At 41.5% G+C, this 19,444-nt stretch overlaps 2 protein-coding genes across 3 annotated transcripts; one reads left to right on the top strand and one right to left on the bottom strand.

The window, feature by feature from the left end:
* Positions 1-3,425: 3,425 nt before the first annotated feature.
* LOC134624869 (Y-box-binding protein 2-B-like) lies at positions 3,426-7,076 on the top strand. Of its 2 annotated transcripts, none has more exons than XM_063469978.1 (9): positions 3,426-3,510; positions 4,498-4,561; positions 4,651-4,684; positions 4,771-4,860; positions 4,958-5,194; positions 5,313-5,416; positions 5,501-5,738; positions 6,485-6,616; positions 6,715-7,076. In XM_063469978.1, exons 1-9 carry the CDS (start codon positions 3,432-3,434, stop codon positions 6,748-6,750), a joined length of 1,014 nt encoding a protein of 337 aa, XP_063326048.1. In that variant the 5' UTR covers positions 3,426-3,431; the 3' UTR covers positions 6,751-7,076. The 2 variants fall into 2 exon arrangements, with proteins under 2 accessions (XP_063326048.1, XP_063326047.1); XM_063469977.1 differs by having other exon boundaries at positions 6,712-7,076.
* Positions 7,077-9,606: 2,530 nt separating this feature from the next.
* LOC134624867 (solute carrier family 2, facilitated glucose transporter member 4-like) lies at positions 9,607-19,021 on the bottom strand. Its single transcript, XM_063469973.1, has 11 exons — positions 18,907-19,021; positions 16,998-17,093; positions 15,405-15,565; positions 13,295-13,419; positions 13,076-13,191; positions 12,651-12,813; positions 11,378-11,565; positions 11,160-11,264; positions 10,565-10,666; positions 10,232-10,435; positions 9,607-9,905 (listed from the first exon to the last, which is right to left on the bottom strand). Exons 1-11 carry the CDS (start codon positions 18,937-18,939, stop codon positions 9,663-9,665), a joined length of 1,536 nt encoding a protein of 511 aa, XP_063326043.1. The 5' UTR covers positions 18,940-19,021; the 3' UTR covers positions 9,607-9,662.
* Positions 19,022-19,444: the final 423 nt, after the last annotated feature.

Raw genomic sequence — 19,444 nt, 5'->3', positions numbered from 1 at the left:
ACAAGGATTTTACAGCAGTTTTCAGAGTGCAATTTTTTTTTCCACTAGCAGAAATTATTCCTTAAAACTGCCATCTGTTAAATTCCTGTTCCAGAGCTGCAGTGCGTTCAGTAGAACATTACCCACCAGATACACTGTCCAGAAAATACAGTTACATGGAAAAGGTTGCATACAGGACCTTAAACAGGATACAAGTATATCCCCTTATAATTTAACCCGGATCACTGAAAACATTCTTAATCCAGAGAGTCAGTGCTGCCATCCTGCCAGTGTGCCTCTCTGCATTCTGCAATTCCCTCTGTTACTAATTATTACTCTCTCATTAGCGTCTTTTCTCTGTCCAGAGACCCATGGCCTCTGCGTATCCAGCGAACTATCTCGTTGAACTTGGCAGTTCTTGGAGCTGCTGGGTTAAATTTAGTGCTGTGAAATTAGAGTCCTATGACCTATGAGGGCTGCAGTTAAAGGTATACTGCAGCTTAACCCCCAAATTAAAAGGCTCTTATTGTTGCTCCTTTTTAACTTCTTGGAAAGTCACAGCGACCTACACATCAAGGCAACAGTCCTCAAACGGGGAAAATACAGGTATGGGTAAAAAAATGACCATCGAACCTCTGAAGAGAGCTCATCCACCAATCAAGTACAATTTTAAAGTTGATCCTTGGCCAGGTTTTATTTGGTAGAGGTGGGTGGATTGATCCAAATATCGAGAGCATCGATATTTGCTGGTGTTGGTGCTTGAGCACTACTGGCACGATATGATCAATAGTTTTTTTCTCTAATCTAAGTTCAGTATGTAGCCCACAGAACATTGCTCTATGAAAAATCCCTGAACCTTTTTATGTTCACTGTCACATCTATTTTATTTATAGCACACTTAAACAACAGAAGCTGACCCAAGGCGCACATTTACATTCCAGGTCTCCAGGTCCAGGAATATGATATTGTCTGGTGCACAGACTATCTATGTTGGCTTATTTTTTTAAAACATGGATACATAACTGGACAAACATTTATATCAGGTCATGTAATACACAGGCATTTAAATTAATGAAAAACACTTAAGACTCTTTATTGTCATTGTGCAAGCATAACAATATTACACGTATACTGCCTCACATAGCGCACAAATTTAAATAACAGATAAATATACTAACCAAAAAAGGTACAAAAGAAGTGTATATATAAGGAGTACATACACATGTATGCATTTATCAAGATCTACTCCTTTTTCATAATAAAAATGAAACCTTAATGAATACTTTCAGCCTGGTTTACTGTCGCCTTCATTGACAAAAATGAAGACAAGGCTTCGTTAAAACACAGAGAGACAGCGCTGAGTGGAACATTACCTATAGTCATGCAATTTGTTTATAAACAGATGACTGAAGTTATGATGTACTTTTTTTTAAAATGCTGTGATAATTTACAACAGTCCCTGGCTTGCCGAAGATAAGGATTCATCGCAGGTCAGGATTAAACATTTAAACTGTTTAGGTTGGCTCACCTCCAGATCCTACCAAATATTAACTCTGCTTGGAGAAGGGTCTTATGGCACAGTTGCAAAATGTGTTGGAATGGCCCCCCAAAAACTGTAGCCATTAAAATAATGAAACTTGAAAACTGAAAAGACCCGTTGGAAAACCAAGAGGTAAAAACTGCTGCCTAGAATTTCAGTTTGTGGAGTCGATGTAAGGACTGTGATGAAATGCCTATAAAATGTTTATTTCTGTTAAACTAATGTAAAAACCATCTGTAACCTATGTTTCTAGCTCACTACTAGAAAACTTAACGCCTGTAACTCCAACAAACACAATATAGTTGAATGGTACCAGGCTTTTACAGACAGTGGATGTCTATGTCTTGAGTTTGAATATCTTGAAAAAAAGTCTTTTCGACTTTATGAAAGAAAGAAATTTCAAACCACTGAGATACATAATGGAGACCCATGGACAACCCCCAGAGAAAATGTTGAACTGACTGCCCAGTTTTTCTGCAGAGAGTTAAATTCCTGCAACAACTACCACTCTAGGTAAACTCAAGGTACCTACTACTTCACCACTGCTCTGGTTAATCCTGTATACCAGTCTTTAAACTTATAAGCATATTACTTATTTTCTAACCTTTGATTTTTAACGTATTGTAAAACATAAATTTTGTTCTGCCCATTTGTCCAGTGTGCTAACAAGTTTCTCTATCTTTTCAGACAGCTAAATAATATTTCCAAGAGTTTTTGGGATTCAGTTCTTGGACAAAAGAAGAATACATTTGAGTTCTCTGGATGACCTTTTACATGTAACTATTTTTGACCATTGAGTGGGCAAAAAAATAAGAACTTATTTCTGTGGCGAACATAACACATGCAAATAAAAAAGTATCTAGAAGTGCTGATGGATATAAATAATCAGGGGTATAGTGAAATAAAGGACATTTTGATCAATTAAAATTGCACTCTTCATCCATCCAAATAGCATCCATCTAAAATGTACCAGAAAGCTGATTCTGCTACTGACTTTTGCTTTAAGCTTCTTGTACCCCAGATACTGTGACTCTGATACCGTGGTCATTTGGTGTCTGATCCAAGCATGCCACATTTGACTGGTCTACATAGCATCCGTGCCATATGGCAGAAAACTTACAGTGTCGTCGTCCCCCCCCCGAGTCTGAGCTTTTATTTTTAATCAATTAATTAATGACAATTAAAAAAAATATTTTGAGAAATTTGTTGTTCAGGAGCAGAAAAAAATATCAGAAACTTCTCATTGTTGCTGTATTTACATATGGGGAAAAATGCTCCCAGATCACTCAGAGTTCTTTTGAAGACCCGAAACAGTTTAACAGCAGGTAAAAATGCTAATGTGTATCAACTTCTACAGTTTCACTGTTGCTGTTATATTGCTGGCAGCTATTGGCTGTCTACATGTTGTATATGCATATTGGGATTTTCACTCACCGATATAAACAGCATTGTATCACAAAGAAATGTTTACCCACTAGCAGCTAAGTTCTGCAGTTATTTATGTTCTGTAAAAAAGACACTACAAGGCTGTGTTTTTAAGCTATAACATATAGATCTATAGAGATGAACGGCCTCATAAACAGACTCCAGTCATTCTATTTTTATATAAATAGAACCGGCCGATTGTCGATTCTATTTTTTTTAATAATATATATATATATATGAAAAAAAAATCAGCCTCCTTTCACTCATGTCTGTCCTCCGCCTGACAATTTTCCGTTCCAATTGCCGCCCTCGTTTGACCAATCAGATTCGAGCTCGCGCTTTCGTGGAAACCAATGAGGGCGCGGCTTCCGTCCGGCAGTCCGAGGGGATGCCGGGATAAAAACTTAGCAGTGGCGCTTGGGAAAGTTTCGGGAAGAGTAGGAGGGAGGGGACTCGGGAGTGGAAGTGTAGTAACCCGACAGCGAGCATGACCGACGCCGAGGCGCAGAGCGCTCCACCATCGGCACCGGTGGAAGACAAACCACAGCCGGAGAGGAAAGTTATAGGTGGGTGTAGAAGTACTGTATTCGCCAAGATTTCTTGGTAAACATCCAGAAAACGTTTAAAGTTAGCGCCTTCTGACCGAGGCTGGGTGTGAAAAACAGAATGTGTGTGTGTGTGTGTGTATATATATTTTACCCTTCCTTCTGTGATATTTCTTAAACTGTGTGAAGCTGGTTGAATTTCTGTTAATTACAGCAGCCTGGGGTGCCACTGCTGTCTCCGGTGTGGTTCTTTTTAGGCAACACGTGTTTGAGGCTGAGTTTTTCAGGTTTTTGCGGGGACTATATTCCAAAAAAATATGCTTAAACTCGTGGTGTTGAAAACAAAGTTATTTGACTGTCACACATATTGACCTGTAAAGCTCACGCCTGTCCTCACCTGGCCTCGAGGACACAGGTGCTTTTTAAAAAAACAAACAAACAAAAAAAAAACAGTTTTCCCCACATGTCAGTCCAGTGGCTGCCTCTGGTTTAATCACAGATATTTGTGTTTGTGTAGGTATGGAGCTGATTCAGACTGTGGGCATTGTTTGTATAGAAGTCCATGTTAACCGAACACTTTGAACGCATGACCCAATTTTTCTTCTTTATCAGCTGTCGTTCACGCGCTTAGTAAGCGAAACACGCGCACGCGCCCTCCCAGCTGCAAATCATTGCAGAAGGAAATTTGGCCAAATTAAACGAGTTTAGACTGCCGTAAAACACAAAAACGAGCCGGCTTTCAGCTTGTCTGTGTGAGGAAGAATACATCGTTCAGGTGTCCGTGTGACTCGTCTTGAACTCCTTAATTGTCAGAAGTGTTCCCATGTCGCCATGTCGCCTCGTGACCTAGTGCAGGCCTGGTTTCAAAGTCTTGCGGTTAATGATTGATCCATAGAGCTCCCACTTGCGAGCAGGTCACCGCTGATGTAATCAAGATAACGGTGTGAACTCTGAATGACTACTTGCTCTATAACACTTCCTTATTCGTTTGATGTGCTCTTGTTGTAGCCACTTTGGTCCAAGGCACAGTGAAATGGTTCAATGTGCGTAATGGGTATGGATTCATTAACAGGTAAGGTGTTTTTAATTCGTCTCCCTTATTTTGGAGTATTCCTCACTTTCTTAAGTCCATGTTTGCTAATGAAGTTTTATTTCTTGCAGGAATGACACTAAAGAAGATGTATTTGTTCATCAGGTAAGCAATGGGGGGGTTGTCTCTTTCTTTCTTCTTCATGTGAGTTAATTGTACCCACATTTTTAATGCTAGCCATGTCTCCTCAGACAGCAATCACAAAGAACAATCCCAGGAAATTTCTCCGCAGCGTTGGAGATGGGGAAATTGTAGAGTTTGACGTGATTGAAGCAGCTAAGGTATAGCAAGGACAAAATGTGACATTCTCGGCTGTTTAAAAAAGATATAAAAAACTGCTCTTGGAGAAAGCATTTCAGGCATGTCTCTGTTCCGAAGGGCTCCGAAGCAGCTAATGTTACCGGTCCAGGTGGTGTTCCGGTAAAAGGAAGCCGCTATGCGCCCAACAAACGGCGATTCCGTCGACGGTTCTTTCCCCGAAGCCCTCGGCCCGGCGACCAGAACAAACCAGCCGATGGCCAAGGTCCTGATACTGACAGATCGGGAGAGAGTGAGGGAGCGAGGCCTCAGCAACGCCGCCGTAGGCCGCGCAGGCCACGGCAGGAGACACAAGATGTAAGCTAAAGCGGAAAGATGGGTGTGAGGGAGACTACAACCTTTAGGATTGAGATGGATTGAAGTAGTTGAAAGCTTATGTTGTGTTAATGGTCTTTTGTCTGTTTTTCCAATTTAGGGTGAAGTTGGCGAGCAGAAGGATGGAGACGAAGAGGGTGGTCAGACACAGAGTGATCAGACCCAGCGGCCGCCACGACGCAGATTCTGGCGCCCATACCGCAGGTAACTTAACGGTCCTGCTTAGATATCCTGTTTGAAGGACTTCTTGATTCTTGAGGCAATTTAATGTGCTTTCCTCGGATTCAGGCCATTCCGTCCTCGCCCACCTCCCAATCAGGCTGTAGAAGGCCAGCAGGCAGCTGCACCAGCAGAGAACCTGGAGAAGAGTGAGCTAAAGCAGCAGCAGCCACAGCACGAGGTGGCGGCGGCACCGGCACCTGACAGCCCTCAGACTAATGGAGAAGCAGGGGAGGGCCAAGGCCAGAAACAACGCCGCCAGTTCAGACGACGCAGGCAAAGGAATTCAGAGTCCTCTGTCTCCAAAGTAAGATATTTATGATCTTCAGCTATATCAAGATCACTCAGTGAGGAAACTATGCACAGATGAGCTGTTAGTAATGTTTGGGGAGGAAAAGATCAGTACCCACATGAGCTTACTTTTCACTGCAAAGCTGTCCTGGTCACAGAAAATGATTATCAGAAGATATTAAGGCTCTAATGCAAGCAGTAAAATGCTGAACACTTATCGTCACCATGCCCGGCGGATGGGCTGGCGGACGAAACGCACCCAAGTTTGAATGCAAGAACGAGGTGATGTAGGATACCATGGGTGTGTCTACAAAAATCTTGTACAAGTTCAAATCTCAGGGACCTTGACCTCAAGGTCAGAGGTCACGTTTTCTCTAAATCACCTAGGATTTTCAAATTTATAACTTAGTTGCATCTGATAGGAGGCTGGGGGGCAGAACTGAGAGCCGCCACCATTTTTAAATATACTTGTACTGTAAATGTGTTTGTATATTTTACAGTCAATGTGTGTTATTCTCATTGGCTTTAATCAGGATTTGAGTGGAAAAACGACAGTTCGCCTCATCTGAAAATATGCCTGACTGGCAATAAAAACCCTTAAGTCCCTGTAATATTTATATTGTCTAGATGGTAGACAGGAGTCTAACTATTAGATGAATTTCTATGGTTTTGTGCCTGTATGATGGTTTAGCTGGATCTTCTAAAGTTCTAAAGCTTTGGTATTTTACTAATATTTTCACTTGTCTTTTCCATGTATTGAAGAATGATACAGAGAAGTCTGCATCAGAGCCTGGCACCCCACCACAGACCTCAAAGCCATCTGATACAAAACCCACATCAAAGTCGCCAAAGACCTCTCCCAAAATCTCCCCCAAAACGGTAAAATCGCCTGAGGTAAGATATTAAAGTTGCTCTTTGCTTTTCCAGCTGGTTCATTTTTCATTGGTAGGTGTTTTGTTGACAAATCTCAGCTGTGTTCTTCCCTTCAGCAGGCAGCTCCAACAACTGTCCCAGCACCAGCAGAGTGATGACCACGAGGATGGTCACATGACGCTTGGCAAGAGGTGGGACCCCACACTAAAGTGGCGCAACCTTGGATTAGACAGGGTGGGAGACGTGAGGGTGTAGGGTTGCACTTCTTGTGCTGCATGTGCAACATTAGCAGTCTGTCACAGAGGGCCTGATGATGGACATTAACTCTTTAGTCAAGTAAATGGATTTAAGGTGGAATGATGGCATTGAAAGGAGTCTTTGAGAACGCTGCCTGTGTTTGGAGTCAGACTTTTGTTTAACACAGGGAAGATTTTTGGCTCAAATTCTGGGAAATTGGATTTTCTTTCAATATAATCCTTGGCTCGGGACTAAAAGTGCCCTTTTTTATTTTTTATTTTTAAATTAAAGGTCTTTTTTTTTTTTTTTTTTTTTTTTTTTTTTTTTTTTTTTTTTGTGTGGTCTTTCTTTCAATCCATCTCTCCTGCGTTTTCTTTTGTTTCTCATAGGTCCTGGGGTTGGAGGACTGGACCTATTTCAGACCACATGCACTGCTCTCCCCTCCCTGCACTCCCCAATCCTCCATCCTACCACTTCTCACAGTCATCCTTCAGGCCCCTTCCCCACCCCCTCGTCTTGTCCTGTCCACACTGACATCTGGAGAGGGTGGGAAAGGGGGCAAGGGGGAAGCGTGGGGTAAGGGGATACAGGTAGTTGGTGGGTGCACATTTAGAAATTGAAAGTACAGCTTTTAAAAAGGGGGAGAGGAAAAAATGGGAAAGTTATTCCACCCCCACCCCCTTAGAAATATTTTCTTTAATAGAGCAGATGGAGCCCATCATGTAGTTTAATTTGGCTTCTGATTAATTTGGTTAAAGAGGGGAAAGCTAAGCAGGTCTGCGATTGGTGATGCATAATGGGAGTCTGTTTAGTTCTGTTAACACCTCAAATCAATTCTTGAAACGTAGTACTCCCTTAATCTTCTTGGTTGAGGTTGGATTAGAAAGAAGCTTAATTTCCTTTTTGTTTTACTTGTGTGTGTGCTTTTTCTTTGGAGGGGATTATGTGCAATGTTAATACTTAAAATGCTAATTAATAAATCATGTTTGCAAATCAAGATTCATTCCCTTCTGACTGGAGTGCAGATTCACTGATGCCTTTGTACCATGTTTATGTTGCCAAAGTAATTGGATTACTTTTGTAGTGAAGAAATTGAAGGTGTAGAAATGAGGGTTCTTCAGGTGGTTTCATTAACAGTATTTGCAGTACTTTCACTCTGGTTACATAACCACTGCATCAACATTCACACTATACAGATTACAGATCTCTGAAAAGTCTGACACATTAAAGAATAGACGGCAAACGGCACACGTGACGGATGCAAAGAAAACACAACAAAAACTTGGTGATTGTGTGGCACAAACCTTGAAAGTCGGTGCTTGTACTTGGAAATTTCTCTAGTCTGCCTACGAAGCCGAACACCAGCTGGAGTGCATAAAGAATTTTAAACCTAGACCCTTAAACACACTATGTACACATGAAATACAAAAGGCTTGATCAGAAGTAGTATTTCTGTGGTGCAGTGAGTTTCCTATTATCAGAGGAGTACTTTCACACTTAAGTTAAGAACACATGTGAAAACCCCAAAATATCAGCATTTTGGTACTGATGCAGAAAACACTTTTGGTAACCTAACAACCAGATGAGTATGAGGACTCATGTTCAAATTTTTGAGGCAAAATTTTGTTTCTTTACTGAAACTCATTTCCCCAGAGCACTACCCATACTGAGCCAATCGCAACCATGCATCCAACAAGGATAGTTTGTTACGACTGTTTACACTTTCAGGTCACACAGTACTGCGTCACACTATAATCTGGTTGGTTGCAGTCCTGTCCTGTCGACATGAACTTTGAATTACCTGTGTAATTTGTGCAAATGAAATCATGTGGACAGAAGCCGGCAGGGAAAGACCATTAACTGTCCAGACTATATGACTGTGACACTCGTGTCCTGGGATGACCCCTCCATCGGCTAATATCTGGAGGAGTTCAGAGCAATGTCTGTGAAAACAACTCCAGAGGCATTTTGGTCCGCTTGATAATGCCCCTTGAGAAGTTTCAGACTGGTATTTGTATATTGATGCCAGGTTACACTTTGGATACATGAACATAGCACATAAAATCAGTTTCTAAAAGTATAACATGATTAAATGCATGTTACCTGTTCTTAAAGAACAAAAAACACTACCTACCCATCACACTACCTTTTCTACATCTGCTTTGAGTATATAACAGCTATAAATACCGGGTGTTACAGACACACTTCATTTGGTGCCAAAATAAGATTCAAAACCCACAGTGTGTCGACATGATTCCTGTCATTGGAGATCAAAAAATCAAATTCATATATTAACCTCTTAAATGTGTGTTCCCATCTTTGGTAAAAACAGGCACGCTCCATCACACTCCTGGCTGCTGATCCTATTGTTTCTATGCCTAAAAACTTTGAAAACTTTAGATATCTGTTTATAAAGTGCAGGAATTCCCAAGTCTCTCCACATCCATTTGTCAATACTGCAACTGATTGCCATCACCATGGAATAAAGTCTTATTACACTGGCAGTCAATGCCAGACAGGTTGTTCTTATGTGCATCTTCTTCCCTTGAAACTACAGCAGTCGACCTTTACTCCACTGGTTCGTAGCCTTTCAAGTGAAGCCAGAATTCATAACCACTAACCCTGTACTGCAGTGCTACCAGCAAAGGACAATTCCATAACACCCAAATTGTCACACACTTTTAACACTGCTTTTTCACCACAATCTATGTGAAAAAAAATAAAGATCTCAATATACATATTAGTAAATAAAAGTTTGGTGTCATGCCCCTTTACCCAACTTTTCACAAGCTGAGCTCAGTTCCATTTTTCTCAGTTCCATGGGGCGTCTTCAGTTCATGGTATCCTCCCCCAAGTAGTCCATCTCAGTGCTGGGTTTGTCAATGTCCATACCCATGCCTATGCTCATATCCATATCCATATCCATCATCCCTCCAGCTGAATGCTGGTGAAAATTGGCTGCAATCTGGTCAAAGGTCTTGCCCCGTGTCTCTGGTACCCGGAAAAATGTGAAGATGAGGAAGAACAGAAGAAGAGCTGCGAAGATCAGGAAGACGTATGGCCCACAGAGGTCCTGCGGAAGGACGGGAAGAAGGTCGGATTATAAAGAGTTGAACTTTAACTTTAAGGAAGAATTGCAAACTTGATGTCACATGCCTCTATTAACCGGTCAAGTAGCGGTTTTCATGTTTTCATCTGTCTGTCCAGACTTAGCTTTTCAAATGTGAATTAAAAATTTGATTTTGTAAGGTTGGTGACCTTTAAAGACCAAAATCTAATCAGTTTATCTAAGAGGATAAAAGATTGTCGAACCAAAAAAGAATGCCAAAACAAAACTGCAGTGGGTGAAAAATGGAAAACCATTTGTGGACATGCACAACATCCATTGTGGATACTCACAGCGACATACTGGAAGCACATGCCAATAATAAAGTTGGCAGTCCAGTTGGAAAAGCCTGCCACAGCCATGGCAGCTGGCCTTGGACCTTGAGAGAACAGCTCAGCTACAAAGAACCAGGGGATGGGACCTGGGCCAACCTCAAAGAAGGCCACAAAACCAAAGATAGAAAGCATGCTGATGTAGCTCATCCATGGAACACTGTCCTATAGAGCGGAAGAAAAGCGGATTCAGATGTTTGTGGAGACTAGAAATCATAGATAAAATACCGAAGTCTGGAATACCATAGTCTGGATTTTATTTATTTTCATTTTTTTGGATCGGGGCTTACTTACAAGTAAAGCAAGAGCCACGGTCATGATGATGGCACAGATGCACATTCCGCCAAGTCCTAACATGTGGAGCGTCCGTCGACCCGTCCTCTCTACCAGGAAAAGCTGTTAATATGAAGGTAAAGGGGGGATGTGGGGTTAACCTCAGCTGACATTTGGAGCTAAAGCATTTTACTTTGTCAGATTCTTTCTCAAATACGTATAACGTCAGGTCACTATCATGCTAAAACCACATTTACCATATACCTAACTGCAGTTCAGGACTTCTAAAACAGTGTTAACCATAGTTTAGCAGTGATTTTACAAGCATGCGCTCATAAAACAATCTATTGTATCAAATCACAATAGTCAGTCTCTAACCCTGAAGCCGTGGCACTCTTACGGCTAAAGTCGTACATCTTAATCCGCTTGATGACACTGAAACATTTTGACTGGTCTCCTCTTATCTTGTTTACCCTTTGATAACAGTGTTAAACAGTAATAGAGTGACTCTGTGACAGGGCGTGAATGTTTATTGTTCCAAATTCAAAAAGTTATTTAAACGCTCCCAAATTGAATTTCAAAAGTGCGTTAAAGGCACGTCGATGCGATTTCTCACCGAGACTATCGTGAAGGCACAGTTCACCACCCCGGCTCCTATGGTGGCATAAACTGGACTCTGGACTCCTGCTTTCATGAAGATACTGGTGGAATAGTAGAAGATCTGCCAGAGGAGTAAACAAATTTAGGTCAATGTTGAACTGCTCTGGCTCCTGATTTTAAAGGACTGCTTGTTTCTGGAACTTTAGGTGAGTCAGTGTAATTTGAAGGACTCACTGCATTAATCCCCGACAGTTGCTGGGAGAGCTGCAGGAGGATGGCGATGATGATGGGCTGGCGGTAAAGCGAAGAGCGAAAGAGTTCGGGTATGGACACCTTCCTCTCCATGTCCATCCTCCTCTTCTCCTCCTTCATCTCCGCCAGCATGTCACCCACCTCCTGTCTGCCCGTTAGCCTCCTCAGGCCTGTAGAAATGTAGGAAGTTTTTTTTTCATGTACAAAAACTCATCACATTTTAGCAGCTAATTCTTCTAGGAGAAATCATCTTGGAAAGGATAAAGCCTTGATGAAACTTCATAAGGCCAACTGATACTCTGTACATTGAGTCCTGTAAATGTCTGATGATGTGATGGTATAGGCACGTCACCATTAATCCTTACTTTTTGTATAAGACACTAGTTGAAAAAACTGAAGTCACAGATATCCAGATTTTCTGTTGTGTGTCTAACATGACATCACCCAAACCTTGAGGCATTTTGGCAATTGCAATTTTGGCTTATAAACCCAGACATCATAGGAACTGGAGACACCACACAGTATGTAAAGGCTTGTCAAAGGCCAAATAGCCGTGGTTTAAACTAGACTATGATTTACAGAATTAGTTAAAAATATTTTAAAGTAATTACTGAGGCCATAAACTCAGCAGAAAAAACAGTTTACTGAGGTCAGAGGTAAGCTAAGACTTTTGTACAATCAGACTTATTTATGCAACCAGAGGAGTCGCCCCCTGCTGGCCGAAAGAAAGAATGCAGCTTTCAGGCACTTCGAGTTAGTTTCACTTCTCAGGTACGAACATTAGTCTCCATCAGTTATATATAAGAAAGAATAAAGTGATATGGGTCAAAGTGGGACAAACCCAAACACAGTAGCTGACTGCCTCTCCCTGAGCTTGGTTGAACTGAAGGTTTCTTCCTGTTAAAAGGGAGTTTTTCCTTCCCACTGTCACTAAGTGCAGTTTTCTCTTTATTATTGTAGGGTCTTTATCTTACAACATCAAGTTCCTTGAGATGACTGCTGTTGTGATTTTGTGCTATATAAATTAAATTGAATTGAATTGAAATGAAATTGCCAAAAAAAAAAGAAGAAAAAAAAAGATCCTACATTTCCCAAAATGCAACTCAGCAGCTTATTTTATAAGGCCCTATCTGCCTCCTAATACTAAAAATGTGTGGACTTTAAAATGTAAAACTTCACGACGTCAGTGGCTGTAGTTACATAATAAGAATAATAATAGTAAACCAAGACCTTAAAATAACGCAGCCCTACTCACCACTCTTGGCGTGGTGCTCCTGACACCGGACGATGTAGAGGAATCGGGGGCTCTCGGGGCAGAAGGGCAGCAGAGCCATTTGAAGTACAGTCGGCACAACAGTTAATCCCAGCAGAACAGGCCATAAGTGCTCACTGCCGAGTAGCGACTCCAAGCCGAGGACCTGCACAGGGAGAGGAAGCAAGTTTGAGTGTGTGACATTTCAAAAGATAATACGATAAAGCACCTAAAGACAATCCTTTATAGGTGGAAGTAAAGGAAAAGAGGGGGAGGTGCACAGACAAAGGGAATGGATTTGAGGATTCAAGATGTGGTTCTTTTGAGCAGATTTTTATAAATGTGGCCTGGAAAGGCCCACTGAATGTCGGGGACATGGAGACAGAGAAGATGCTGATGCTATTTATAGACAGTCGTTCCTGCCATACCTGTGCGAAGAGAATGCCAGTGACAATAGCCAGTTGGTGCAGCGTCCCCAAAGCTCCTCTGAGACTCGTAGGTGCTATCTCACCCACGTACATTGGTGTCAAGCCAGATGCCAATCCTGCATCAAAGGAAGAGTTAAGGAAGCAAGAGGTTGTTAAACCACTCATTAAATGGACACATTAATAGAGAGTAAAAGAGGGAAGAGACAGTGGGCAGCTCACCACAGTAGGCACCGATGATAAAACGTCCAAGGATCATCATTTCAAAGGAGCGGCAGAGCTTGGACATTCCCATCAGACTTCCTCCAATAAAGGCAAATAAGTTGTTTATAAGCATGGCTTTCCTCCTGAAAGAAGCACAGACCGGCATCTTTGAAACCATTCTCCACATTTTGAAATCATCACGGCAAAATCCATTTCACATGATCCAATTCTACCTTTTTTTATTGTTGTGATGTATATAAGAGTTTATTTAAAAAACACACGCAAAGACAGTTGCTTGAAATGATTAAACAGCAGGTTTTTGTCCAGCAGAGTTGTGCATATCTAGTTTGGATACGCACACTGTTTAGTAGTGAAAAACCCTAAGAAGCCACTAGAGGGCAGTATCACACAAAATTATTCAGTATCGCACAGAAACACGGGTTTATTCAGCACTTTAACATTTAGTTGATCCACAAAATCCTGTAGAAGGCACAGAGGAGTATTAAACAAAAGTAACATCGGTGTGACTAGATTTTGCAGTCTGGTGTTATTTCACTTAACTAGACTGTGATCAGAACCAAAAAAGAGTCTTTCCCACCTAATTTAGAAGTAGCACGGTTCCTACAGCTCAGCTTACACTGTCAGGGATTTACTTGACACAAGCAACAAGATATCTCATGTATATATTTTGTAACATTCTGTTAATATCTTGGGTTTAAAGTGTTTTGTAATATATATTTTAAAAGTCACTGAAAAGTTGATTCTCAGCCTATGAGCACCAGTTGTAAGCTTATGTAAGCTGCACATTCAGAGCCTGATTTGCTTGCAGTTGTGATGTCACACAATCATGCTTGATATGTGAGATGAGCCCCCTTCCCTCCCCACCCTTCTCCCCCCCATGTGTGGAGAAAGTGACCGCCTGCACATTCATCGTTCTGCACATGGAGCCACTGAAGAACACTTTTAATGCCTCCTGCACTGACAGATATTTCACACCACCCACCAAGCAATAAAATACACTTTTTTTTCTTTTTTTTTTTAGGAACATCTTGCCCCAAGTGTACCCTCTCCAAAGACTACCATCCCCTACTGGCACTTCTCTCCACGCCCCTCATCACCCAATGCCATCAGCTCTGTTAAGATGTCCTTTCAGCCAGTGGAAGCTGTGGACTGCAGCCCAGTTTGCACAGACTCAGGTTACAGCGGGAAACTGGGTCATAACATCCTGGGCAGAGCTTTCACTGAATTACTGGCATTGGTTTTATTTTTGGGCTTATACAGAACTGAGAAGGAGATACTTATGTATCACAACGAAGGCTAGTTAGAGAAGGCTTTGGACTAGTATTGTCGTTTGCTTAGATTAAGGTTTTAAATGCTCTGTTTATAATAACGATTTATACTTTGCTGTTGTACACTGTGTGGTGTTTTGTCGTGTCTGCCTGGCTCTTTCCTAAAACAGTTTTAGGTACTTGGTTATCGTTGTAGTGCATTAAAACTTTAAGTCTATCTCTCTGTTTGTGGTGCTTTTTAAAATTGCTTTTTTGTTTTTCATTCACCCTTAAAACCACGTTTATATGGATCCACTCCCGCTGCATGCAAAATCCTACTTTCCTTACATAAATGTGTCTTTTGTGTGTGCGTTTGAGTGGATTGGGTGCTGCTTTCTTTCTTTTTTTAACTGAAGGTACTTCAGACAAACTCCCTACCCACTTCACTCTTCATTAACTTACAGCTTCTACCCATATACACATGAAAAATCAGACCTCTCATTTGTATGAAAGCAGAACAGGAGACTGTGAAGTGTGTGTGTCATTCAGGAAGAAGAAATGTGTACTTTTTAAATCTTTGCTCATGTATTGACTTTGTGCAGTTTGTTTCAGATTTCCAGAAAATCTTGTGGTTTGCTTTGATGGACAACAAAGTCATCTGTGCAACCATGGGCACAGACAGAAACCATCCTCTAAATGTCACAGTTAGAGTGTAAGATTAATGAGCTGCAGCCTGTTCTATCTGCTCCATCTCATAAAACAGTATTTCATAGGCTTAGCTTCATGAACCCATCAGGATAAAAGCAACGTATCCCCTCGAGACCACTAGAAAAGGCTAAGCTTGACCTGTGTTGTCTTACCTGCCCAGCCATTCAGAAACAAAGCCCACGCAGAAGGAGGAGAGCATGCCGCCGATGGAGAAGATGGCAACGGATAGCGACCAGAGCGAGGTGAGGGTCCCCGTGGGGATGGGCTCCCCGTACCGGTACATCCATGTTGCATTGTAGTCCCCCTCAATGATCTGCAAGGAGAAGTTGGAGCAAGTGACTACAGGAGTGAGAGAAGAGCAGCATAAACTGGGTAAAACGGAAGGTAAGTTTGGAGCGAGGTGTTGTAGACAGGGCCTTTGTAGAGCTTAAAATCAGCTTTTGTAAACAGGGAGTATATAATATAGGCTGCTTGAAGGCTGGTGGTTAAGTCACTTGTCTGCATGGCTTTGGGCGAGATACTAAAAACAGTGAACTATGACAGGAAAAAAAAGCTATATGTCGCTTTAAATATGAACTTGGATTAGATAAAAGCTTGCAGCGTGAAGCGCTTTGAATGGCTGCATGGACTACAAGAGTACTATGTAAATCAGGCCATGGGCTATTTAAATAGACAAGCACACCATGTAAGTAACAGCTTACTCCCATAAGTTCATATTTTCAGAATGCTTTCCTCATTTTTAAAAGTAGACTTATATTATCTCACATATACACACTTGTGCTGGTGCATTCTCATATTAAAAATTGGGAAGTTTCAGTTAATGAGATCTTTGTATGTACAAGTACCCACTGAGAGTCAGAGGTTTAGACTTCAGAGTGCTCTAAATACTCGGTTTCAGAGGGTTTTTCTCTATTCTTGGATCTAATGATGAGAGTGGAAAACCCAAATATGGTCATAAATCAGCCCCACCCAGCTGCTGTTTAAGTGATCGCTTTGCATGGGGCAGCCAATCAGAAGAAAGCAGGATTAAAAAGGTTTAAAAATAGGGTGACCTTAAAAGGAGTGTTGCTCTTTGTGTCACACTATTTGTAAGAAAGACGTATTTTATTAAATCAAACAAGTGATCTGTTGATAGTTATGCTCACATTTTTCCAAGTATCAGAAATTTTAGTCGATTGTCCTGACCCGTGCCAGGATTTTAATGATCGATGTCAGAGCAAAAGGCAAAAGGCAAAATGCAAAAGGCATTTCTGCCAAGCGTCTAAGTATCATGGTACACAAATGAAGGGCCGCTCTGTTTAAAGAGATAAATGCGGATAAACACACAAAATTTGCTTTCAGATGTGGGGAATGAATCATATTTCACACGCCTTTTTCTCATCATGCAAACAGAAATATTTCCTTGTTTCCATGACACCTGGAGCAGGGATGTGTTGTCATTTTTGTGATGACACGTAAAGGTGGAAAGGAGCCTCACCCTGCTGTGTCTGTGGTCACCTGACTTTGCTTTGGAAGGCTTCACATGACATAGTTTTATTCTTTTTGGTTTATTGTCTAAACATCACCAGGCAGTGTGTTGTGGTCTCAAAACACACCAACTTGTAAAATCAGGTGAAGCGACTTTGTTGACGTCTGCTTAAATGACAGTGTTAGACTAGTGCATGACACCAGTGTTACATGTGTTTTATTCTTTCATTTTATATTATGTCCATTCGTCTTTATTTCTTTCTTCTTCTTTTTTTTACCTTCTGTGGCGCATTGATGACACCGATGTTATATCCAAACTCCAAAGATCCAAGGACAGCCGTGAAGACTGACAGAGCGAGGGTTCCAGTCACTGTCTGCAGCAGAAAGACGCACAGACACACACACACACACACACACACACACACACACACACACACACACACACACACACACACACACACACACATACACACACAAACACAAAGAAGTGAATTACAAATAAAAAACTCATTTTTTTTCAGAACAGTGAATAATCCTGAAAAGTGTTTTCATAACTGTAACAATAAGATAACTGCTGGACAACCATGATTATCTTTTTAACTCTCTCTCTCTCTCACACACACACACACCCATAACACTGCTGCTCGGCTAACGTCAACTATATATAACCGTGATCCTGACTAGAGACAATCTCTGCAGTGCCGTTCATGACTTCTCTGACTACTTTCATGTCGACGCCTAGCTTCCCTCCAGTTTCCCATCAGCCCTCTGCCACCTGTCTGCAGGGTGACAGACAGCATGACCTTGGGGAAAATGAACTTCCTACACTCCAGCATGGTTATATAATTTTTAATTTCATTTTTTTATAGGTCTTTTGTGCTTTTGGAGTAATGCCGCCTGTAAGAATTAAGGCAAAAAAGTCTGTGATGAACTGTTGGATGAACACACAAACACAGACGGGTACCGTCAAAACAACGAGCTTCCTGAAAAGTTTTTTTTTTTCCATTTTGGTGATGTGGGCCTATGCACAGACACAACAGCAACATGATGCTGGTGATGCTGGTAAAATTTGTTGGACCTAATTTGACCCCGCAGTTCTGCTCAGCCACCTTCTGCAAATATGTTGTCCGTGTAAATCTGTAACTCTTGACCTTGCTGAGTTGAGCTTTTGATAAGTGCTGCTTAACATTCACAAACCACAACAAAGAGGTGTGTACTGGTGAGCGTGTGCGTCCTTGTGGAAAAGGTAAAGTGCCAGAAGTGGCCACTAATGTTTCATTACACATCCTGCACTTCACTGCATGCACACTTTGCAGTAAATTTCCATGCATTATGCATGAATCTGCACCTGCTTGTATTTACTGTGAGATATAACACAAGCCCAGATTAAACACAAAACTATCTCAGGTTGTGCAGGTTATCTCAGTCTTTAAGTGATTTAAATAGAGACAAGCGTACGACTGCTTCTTCCCGTTTTCAGATTTTATGCTTAGGGTAAATATTTTTGCATTAAAAACAGCATGGATAGCATCCTATTCTTCCTATTAATAAGATGATGGAAATCTACATCAGGGGAAAGTCAGGCTTAAAACCAACACTCCTCTACGCAACTTAGAAACAATTTCTCCAATGGAGCTTGAGGTGGGCAGTAAACACAGAGTTTGTTTATAAAGGCGGTGGCCCGTGATAAGCTTGCAGTTATGAGGCCTGACTTGTAAACTCAGTTTTGGCAGCTCAAGGTCACCACTAAGGACAGAAAGGCTTCCCCCACTCTTTGAAACAGAGTTACTCAAAGCTTCTTCTAAATTCATGACTTTCTCAACATTTGGATTTTGCCTTTAAAATTCTGTTAAAAGTGTATAACGGCTTATTTTAAAGAAGCGCATTACAATCAGGAGATATTTAAAGGTTTTAGGAATCATAAAAATCATATTCCATGTGACTTCCATATATATATATATATATTATATACCTGACCAATCAAATTGCAATTGTGCATGACCAATTATGCTATTTCTCTTATAGTCGGGAAAAAGTGCCGTGCATAAAATCTTTCCATAGCTGAAAGTACACATTGCAAAGTTCACAAATAACGGATATCCCCGCAGAATTTCTCTCTTCAGAAACTCTCCAAACAGGCACAGCTAGATTAATAAACTGTTTATAACAAACTCCAGAAGAAATTACCTCCACTCCAAGCTGCTGAAACCCGGCCGGCATGATTTTGGCAGCTCCTGGCTCCCAGTAGGAGTCTGGTGATAGATGCGTCTGGTGCCAAACGGAGCGTCTTAAAACTGGAGCACTGGAGCACTTTAGCACTGAAATCGAACCGAGCTACTAAATCCAAAAGAGAAGAACAAAGAGCTCTGGTGCGTTGTGCCCCGCAGGTTGTCCTCTCTCCTTTGAAGTTTGTGTTGCCTGTCCAGCTGTTAAAGAGTTGACACCGGCATACCCACGTGCACGCCTCTCAGGAGGAGGGGCGGGGGGGAGGCAGACGCAGAGAGGCCCTGCAACAGAGGTCAAGACACAAACGGGAAGCTCTCCTGACCTAATCTATCTTGGGCTGAAGAGGTGGTGGTGGAAGGAGGGTGGGGGTGGGGTTATTTAGAAGAGGTGTCTGGTTTTTATTATGGTGCTAAGAGATGAAGAATTAAATAACAAAAGGTGTGATTACATTTTCAGATTCCTGTTTAAATCAACAATAATTTATCATTCTCTGGAGCCG

This window comes from Pelmatolapia mariae, linkage group LG3_W (genome assembly GCF_036321145.2).
Source record: "Pelmatolapia mariae isolate MD_Pm_ZW linkage group LG3_W, Pm_UMD_F_2, whole genome shotgun sequence".
In the NCBI taxonomy this organism is placed as follows: domain Eukaryota; kingdom Metazoa; phylum Chordata; class Actinopteri; order Cichliformes; family Cichlidae; genus Pelmatolapia; species Pelmatolapia mariae.
This window is presented reverse-complemented; position numbering and strand designations above follow the sequence as displayed.

Excerpts from the sequence above, each read along its gene's own strand:
- LOC134624867 (XM_063469973.1), bottom strand. The coding sequence starts at position 18,939 with ATGCCGGCCGGGTTTCAGCAGCTTGGAGTGGAG. Across the intron at positions 13,420-15,404 it reads GTTTCTGAATGGCTGGGCAG|GAGGAAAGCCATGCTTATAA; the intron begins GTAAGACAACAC and ends TGCTTCTTTCAG. Across the intron at positions 10,667-11,159 it reads GTGCCTTCACGATAGTCTCG|CTTTTCCTGGTAGAGAGGAC; the intron begins GTGAGAAATCGC and ends TCATATTAACAG.
- LOC134624869 (XM_063469977.1), top strand. The coding sequence starts at position 3,432 with ATGACCGACGCCGAGGCGCAGAGCGCTCCACCATCGGCACCGGTGGAA. Across the intron at positions 4,861-4,957 it reads ACGTGATTGAAGCAGCTAAG|GGCTCCGAAGCAGCTAATGT; the intron begins GTATAGCAAGGA and ends TCTGTTCCGAAG. Across the intron at positions 5,195-5,312 it reads CACGGCAGGAGACACAAGAT|GGTGAAGTTGGCGAGCAGAA; the intron begins GTAAGCTAAAGC and ends TTTCCAATTTAG.